This window comes from Coturnix japonica, chromosome 2 (genome assembly GCF_001577835.2).
Source record: "Coturnix japonica isolate 7356 chromosome 2, Coturnix japonica 2.1, whole genome shotgun sequence".
Classification (NCBI taxonomy): domain Eukaryota; kingdom Metazoa; phylum Chordata; class Aves; order Galliformes; family Phasianidae; genus Coturnix; species Coturnix japonica.
In genome coordinates, this window is record NC_029517.1 from 22,203,909 (window position 1) to 22,212,001 (window position 8,093).

Sequence of the window (8,093 nt, forward strand, 5' to 3'; positions counted from 1 at the left end):
CAGCCCAGATTTCTAGTTCTGCTTTTGTGAACAGAAAAAGAGGCAACCGTGGCTCAGCAAAAACTAAGCAAGATTTCTTGAGGCAAAGATGCTTTTCTGCCTCAATGGCTTCCTCCTGCTGCTAGCAACTGATGGGATAGGGCTGCCTTAGCCAGGTTTCCAGAATCCTATAATGGAAAGCAGCTGCCCATACACAGAGATTGCTGCAGACGTTCTCATAACTCATCTGTCATCTTCTTTTGGTCCACCTCATTACTCAGCTTCCCAATATTAACACATCAATAGAACCAGCAATCCAAGTTGTACTCAATGTACATTTGCAACCCCCTGCTAATTTAAGGATGTTTGCATTGCTACTTGCTGCTCAGTGTACAGACTTCAGTTATCCAGCAACACATGAACACCAGTACTTTGTATGTGGCAGACCTGGGGTGCACTGGCCATGTATTTCAATCCCCGCTAATCATTTACTCAAGCTCCCTTTCCTTTTCCCAAGCACTACAGAACTAGAAAAAGTAATCTACCACCATCTGAAACATTTAGATCTGCAGAACCATTTGTGTGGTAAGAAAGGCCTCAGCCTTTACACAGCTACCTTGAGAAAGCAGTAAGAACCCCAGCCAATTTAACCCCACCATAAATACAGCACCACTTAAATTGAAGGGGTGGGGAGGAGGACAGTTGCCTTTGTCATCTTCCCAGCGTTCTGCATTAACAAACGCAGCTATAACAGAAGATACTGCTATTTAGTTAACAGGGTTAAAAATAAGCACTTACTACCATTAGAACACGTCCATCATCCGGCACCTTTATTCTGAACGCTCACTTTAAAAAACAATTGTCTTCTCTCTTCTGCAAAGGACCAATGAAACAGCAAGCAGTTAATTTGCAGCTAAGCAGCTAACTCCCAGGAGCGCACAGTTCTATTTGTCTCCTGACAATAATATATATATATATATATATTTTTTTTTTTTTTTTATTTGCAATAAATAAATACGTTTCCGGGATTGCCTTATCTCCCCGTGTCTTTGTGTACACCAAATTTAACAGCTCCTTCGGGGAGGATTCGTGGAATTGGTAATAGGTTTTGTAATTTCCACCTTCTGGTTTCTAGTTCAGAGAGTAATCAAATCCAGTCGCTACATCCGTATCTATCTGACAACTATTTGTTGGCCTCCATGAAATGAGTTGGAAGTTTGATTTCCGTTCTCAGCAGGCATTTGTGTGATACTGTAACTGGCAAATTGGAGGCAATTTCACCAGAGATTCCCAGGATTAAATAAGCACAAGAACAGAACTTTCCTCTCCTCCAGAGAGGTCTCTTCTTTAACAGAGTTGAGGAATGACAGGACAAAATTGTCAAATGTGGATTTCTGCTGTTGTAAGACACACTCTAGAGTGGGTTTTATCTTCCAAGGCTATCAAACGGGTACCCACATTAAATTAACAAGATAAAGAAGCCAAGCCATTATGACCAAATCTTAAAGCAAAATAAGCTTTATCACCTCCCCCAAATCCTTTCTACCTGTGCTGCATTTTAATTGGAATACCGGAGTGTTTTTTTCTTTCATGAGTATTTTATTTTACACTCCACATCACTTACAACAGAAACATCCCCCAGTCCTCACTCTGGTTGTGTGCATCTGACTCCCCATCACTGGAGCTGGTGCAATGACATCAGCCACTGAGTCTACGAGGATCCGTGAACTCTGACAAGTTTATGGCAGTTTGGCAGAGGCTGAACATATGACTCAGGCTAAGATTAAAAACTTTATTTTCCATACAAAACAATAATAAATCCAAGCAGATAATGAACTAAGAGTCTTCTCATTTTCCACCTTTTCTCAATATAGTCTATCCAAAGTTCAGTGTTACACCGCTCCATATCAGCAAAAGCTATGAAGTTTCCATCTTGTATCCATGTTTTTCTAATTCAGCCCTGTATAAAAAATAAAGATACGCATATTAAAACACAAATATTGTCACATCTTTTCAAAATGCAAATTGCACAACATATGATCATTCTATTAACAGTGAACAAAACACGCTGCTTTCTTGCCCATGTCAGTCATCTCAATTTTACTTATAGTTCTTCATGTAAGCATCTCAGGATCACTATAGTATTTCCCATGTGAAAAATACAAATATTTGCTTTAACCACACTTATTTGTCCCCTGACCTGCTGTGGTTGGTTGAAATGTATCTCCCCTATGAGGAGAGATTTAGGGAACTGGGTCTGTTTAGCCTTGAGAAAAGAAGGCTGAGAGGGGACTTGATCCAGGTTTATAAATACCTGAGGTGTGGGAGCCACAGTGGTGAGTCTGGTCTCTTTTCAGTAGTGCTTGGGGACAGGACTAGGGGTAATGGGATGAAAGTACAGCATAGGAAGTTCCACATGAATGTGCGCAAGAACTTCTTTACGGTGAGGGTGACGGAGCACTGGAACAGGCTACCCAGGGAGGTGGTGGAGTCTCCTTCTCTGGAGATATTCAAGACCCCCCTGGATGCCAACCTGTGTGATGTGGTGTAGGGAGCCTGCTTTGGCAGGGGGGTTGGACTCGATGATCTCTAGAGGTCCCTTCCAACCCCTACAATTCTGTGATTCTGTGAATGACCTGGGTTGAAAAGGACCACAATGATCATCTAGTTTCAACCCCCCTGCTGTGTGCAGGGTCGCCAACCACCAGAGCAGACTATATGGTGTAAAGCAGCACCAGTAAACCAGCAACAACCCATTGGAAGAAAAAACACAACACCAACTACACTGTTATCTCATACTGATTATTCTCAGCGTTTCCTAAAACTCAATGAGCTGACTGATCTGAGTGATTTAAACGCACATACTTAAAAATATATAGTTCATAAAATACATTCATATCATGTTTAAATCTTGGTGCAATCCAATACAACAATTGCAAGGAAAATGTATTGCTTTATTCACATCAGTTGTTGCTGGGACAACAGGACAGCAAATGCCCAGAGTTACTGCTCCTAACCCAACCCCAGACAGCTTCTTACCTATCTGCCTCCAACATATCGGAAAGAACTACGCTGTTTTATAGCCTAGTCCTAGCATGTATCTCTACACAGCAGCCTAAACCTCAGGTTAGTTTACACAGTGTTGGAATTCAAGAAGTGGAGAAGTGCACCACTTTCTTTCTGAAGATGAAATAAAAACATGCTGCAACAAAGCAACATTGCAAACTATCATTTTAAGGCAAGTGTAAGGACGCCAACAGTATAAGCTATAATTAGGACATACATTGAAGGCCTGTTGTCATCAACTATATTTGTCAAAAATTATACCATCCCTGTATTTCATTGTATATCAGCATTACATTTCCAACATTACAGTTCAACTACCTTCCAACCTTGTAAGCAAGGACTATAACAACAAACTGGTTCTGTATCTGCTACACAAAGGGTCACTTTCTCCCTTTACAAAAGAGATCATCCCAGGAACCGTTAATCAGTCCCTACTGCAGACATTTACTCTGCATGCAACATAATGAAGGTCTAATTATAAAACGTGAATTTGTGTTGACTCTTGAAACAATTTAGATTACAATTACACGAGTAAATCATTAACTGAAATGACAAGTGACCAAGAGGATTACACAAGTGGATTAGAGGTACCCAAATTATTAGCACTTTTTTAAAGCACTTTGCAAATATTTACTCTGTCCTTGCTGCTCATTGCACAGAAGAAGGGAACATGAAATGGTTATAAGTTAAAAGAGGGAAGATTTAGGTTGGATGTTAGGGGGAAGTTCTTCACTAGGAGAGTGGTTAGGTCCTGGAACAGGCTGCCCAGGGAGGTTGTGGATGCCCCGTCCTTGGAGGTGTTCAAGGCCAGGTTGGACGGGGCCCTGGGCAACCTGATCTAGTAAAGGTGTATGTTTGGTGGCCCTGCCAGGCAGGGGGGTTGGAACTACATGATCCTTGAGGTCCCTTCCAACCCAGGTCATTCTGTGATTCTGTGATGAACAAATATGGAGAAGTTTTCCACCGATCACCTGTCTATCTGGTCAAAGCACAGCAATGCTATTTTGAAGGTACAGAAAATGTTTTTACCAACACACTTTGCTTACCATATAGCAAAGCACAGAGAATCCTGGCTCCCTTGCCATTAATCTCTGTTGTACATTTCAGCAGATTTCCAAGTATCTGATACTAATAACTAAGCAATGCAGTTATAAACATTTTATCCAGCTTCTAGAATACCAAGTTAAAAACTAAAATTACCTTAACTGATTGGAGAAATCATCTTCTACGTTGTCATCATCCCAATTGTCTTCCCAGACATGTGCATCTTCATCTTCGTCTAAACCAGTCCAATCTAAAGACAGGAAGAGAAGGCTACATAGCATACGTTGCTCTGCTTTGGTACCACATCTTAGTGATCTCTGGGTAGGGCAGACTTCAAACGATAAGGAATTTCTCACCTTTCTATTCAAGTCTGGATCATTCTCAAGTGTTCATGAGACCAAACAGCGCAGTGAGATTAATTAAAAACAACAACAAATGAATCTCCTGATTTATACAGGAGAACATACAGTTCACTCACATCACGCACTGACAGTCTGTGGATAAATGCCACAAACGTATCTGTGATGCAGCAGCAAAGGCAAAGTGAAAGATGCACCTGCCAACAGCAGTCGATACCAATAACCTACTTCCCTCTCAGTTGTCTGCCTGAGTTCAGGGAAAGCTTTGAGAACAAAGGGCCAAAGTAACATTAAACATGGACATGTATGAAAAAACCTTGTAGGGCAAAAGATTAAGAACTAGTTCATTTTCTTTACAAAAAGAAAAGTTGGTTCTTGCATTTTTCTTCTCCTTTTAATGCTGACAGGCAACAAGATGAGCATCTGAGATTCACCAGGAAAGAAAATCCATTTGTAACTGATTAAAGACACAGATGGAGTTACCATTAAACTCCTCAAATTATATAAAGGGAAAAAAAATACGAAGGAATGTAGAAATTCTACTGGTCTTAAAGAAAGAAAAAAAATGGGGCAGATGAGGAAACACTGCAGTATGAAACAATACATTATTTGAATGTAGTTGTACCACTCACTGGCTAAAGGGAGGGATTTTAATTGAGTACAATCTACAATAAGCTTTGCCAATTTGTGGGCAACTGACATTTTTTTCCAACGCAAAAATTTAACCATTCATGTGACTATTTGGATTGATCCAAAAAGCCTCAACCAGTATCGAAGTTAAATTCTATCTACTAATGTAAAATAGCTCAAAATGGTTTCCAAAAACCCACAACTCACATTCATCACAACAAATTCAGCTGCAATCACAGAAGCTGGGGATGCTGGAAGAGTGTTTCAAACATCACTGAGTAAAGAAGAAGCAAAAAGGCCACATTGCCTTCCTCAGCAGAAAGGAGAAAGGGAGGGAGGGAAAGAAAAGAGGAAGTAAAGCTGAAATTATTCTCTCCCTGCTGCAGCTACAAGATTCTACAATGTACAATTCTGCAATCTGTGTGTTGACACCACACGCCAGAATTATATACTCCAACTATTCCAGCTCTACCACATGCCTGTGAGTAACAGTAAAAAACAATAGTGTTATCTGGGATTGGAAATGCAAAGAACATCGGAGAGCCTGCTACTACTAAGTACTGCTACTATACACCAAAATCAACATCTATTTGATAAGCTTCTCATGAATAGACTCCTTAAAAAGTATCTGAATATAATGTATCTCCCCATATTTGTCACCTGAGACAGGACAACAAAGTGCTCTCTGGAGTAGATAATAACAAAGCAGGCAGTCCTAACCTTCTTTATGACCTCTCAACATTATTATCTCACTTGAAGATTTCATTGGGCCTCTTTAACAAGGTACAGCAGCAGGAAGTCAGGCCATGGCCAGTCTTCAATAAAAGACTGTTCCACCCAGAATTACAGTGTACCTCCACTCGGTTTTTCTCAGCTTTAGGAGCACAGATAGATTTAAGTAGAATTAATTTTACCTTCCTCGGTTTGGATACAGATGCACGCTGAGTCTAACAAGCAGTTAATTGAGTTTGATTTGCTAGTAGACCCATTTCCTCCAGTCTCAAGCACAGTTTTACAGTTTAAGGTCTGCTTGACTGTACAAAGGACTTTTTCTCAGGGTGGTGGCAGGGGAACATGAAGACCAACCCCAGGTTCAGATGCATGCTTTAAGACTTCCTTTGTCCTTACAGTTAATACTTATATTAAATTACAGTATTTTTTTTTAACCCTTTTAAGAAATATATGGAAAAGAAAGCAGAAGGGCTCATCTTCTCTGTCTGCTTTAGGTCTTATCCCTACTATGTGCAAACATAATGTTGGTACAAGTACTGCAAGACTCTGCATCCCTACGGGCCATATAAAGCCACTGTGAAATCACCTCTGAGGAAAACAGGATAGAAAAACAACCCCAGCCATTCCATCCATGTTGTATATAATTTACCACCATTCACAACTCGAGACAGCTGCCAGAACTGGGGGTAGAGAACCAAACAGGGTCCTCCCAAAGTCCACAGCTGTGACAGGCCCTCGGGCTGCTTTGCTGAGGCCCAGACTCCTGCAGCCCCCTCCCTCGATGTATCCTGTACCTACAAAAAGCAAACTAACGCACTTCTGTGCTTGCACAGACGATAATTTGAGCACCTACTGCACGCGTTGCTCCCTTCCCACACAACAACGCAGCTCCCACCCCCCACCTACCCCTCCCACCCGGACACGGCGGGGCGCTCCCGTACGATGACACAGCAGCGCCGTGCAGCACAGCCCTTCCTGCCTGGCCACCGGGCAACGGGGACCCGGGGACTCCATGCGTGGAGGCAGCGGGCACGGCGATGTCCCCGCGGGGCTCTGTGTGGCACGGCACGGTACAGCACGGTACATGGCCGGCCTGGCCCGGCGCGGCCTTCTGGCAGGCGGCGCGGCCTACAGACAGCATGGCCCCCGCCGCTCCGTTTTCCCCATCCCGCCCCTCCCGACCCGCTGGGCACCTTCAGCCGGAAACTCCTCGAACTCGTCGTCCTCCTCCAGGAGCCCCAAATCCACCGGTTGCTTTTTCTCCGACATGCTCGACCCCGCTGCCCGCCGACACTGACGGGATGGCGGCACGGCACGGCGCGGCCCACACTGCGCCTGCGCATCAGCGCCGGCCGCCCTTCCCTCAGCACCGCCTCCCGCACCGCCCTCACAGCGTCCCCACATCGGCGGCACCTGCTGGGCCGCCCCGTGCGGTTCGGACTATTAGATATCCTTCTCTATCCATAGAGAACAAGGCGATGTCCCGTACCAAAAGCTTATAGAGGTCTGTGACCATCCAGCTACTACCCTCTAGGCTTTCCCTTACACAGAGTTGATTTTGCAGCATGCTCAGGAGTTTAAAGATGCTCAGCTGCACCCAGGTTATCTAAGAGAAAAGAACTGACTGCCATACCGTGCCATATCGTGTTTGTGTTCTTAACATAAACCTGTCCTACGCTGCCTGAAGGACCCGTTCTGTACAGCATTCTACAAACCAGACCTTACAAGAAGAGGTCCTAAGGGTTGGATGATGTGAGTGGCATCCCATACTCTGAACAGCCAGACTGTACAGAAGACAAGCAGAAAGCACTTCTCCTCCTGCAGCCAAGTGTTAGAAAAAGAAAACAGCATTTTCACATGCTGAAATTTCACATTTTCTTAAGGTTTCTTACTGGCGTTCTTGGGTCACTTCCTACTCAGTCTTTAGGCCTTGTATATCCCATACCTTACCATCCCTAGGAAGCATATAAAGAATTTCCACATCCTTCTCCACTGAGAAAAACCATCTCTGAATTCCGTGAAGGATGTAGTTGGTAATACTCAAGCCTTTTGGTTGACCTAGCTCCACTGATGTCTCTGAATTCTTTAGAGAAAAGGATTTAAGGATTCAACCATCCAGAATAAGTTTTCCACAGTGAAAGCATATTTAAAAGGTTAGAGGAGAGTGCCCATGACTCAAGTACAATTGGCGTTTGATGGTTTCTAGACCATCAAGAGTAAGAGTTGCCTTTCAGCATATACCCTGTGCAATCAGAGTGGAAAAAGGCCACTGATATCTAATCA

General features: G+C 43.3%; 1 protein-coding gene across 1 annotated transcript; it reads right to left on the minus strand.

Moving 5' to 3' along the window:
* Positions 1-1,751: 1,751 nt before the first annotated feature.
* Positions 1,752-7,162, minus strand: SEM1 (SEM1 26S proteasome complex subunit). Its single transcript, XM_015853658.2, has 3 exons — positions 7,004-7,162; positions 4,246-4,339; positions 1,752-1,939 (listed from the first exon to the last, which is right to left on the minus strand). The coding sequence occupies exons 1-3, from the start codon at positions 7,077-7,079 to the stop codon at positions 1,897-1,899; spliced, it is 213 nt and encodes a 70-aa protein (XP_015709144.1). The 5' UTR covers positions 7,080-7,162; the 3' UTR covers positions 1,752-1,896.
* Between the last annotated feature and the right edge of the window lie 931 nt (positions 7,163-8,093).

Bases quoted from the DNA above. Each gene is read 5' to 3' on its own strand.
- SEM1 (XM_015853658.2), bottom strand. From the start codon at position 7,079: ATGTCGGAGAAAAAGCAACCGGTGGATTTGGGGCTCCTGGAGGAGGAC. The intron at 4,340-7,003 runs GTGCCCAGCGGG...TCCTGTCTTTAG, and splicing joins CGAGGAGTTTCCGGCTGAAG to ATTGGACTGGTTTAGACGAA. The intron at 1,940-4,245 runs GTAATTTTAGTT...TTTTTTATACAG, and splicing joins GATTTCTCCAATCAGTTAAG to GGCTGAATTAGAAAAACATG.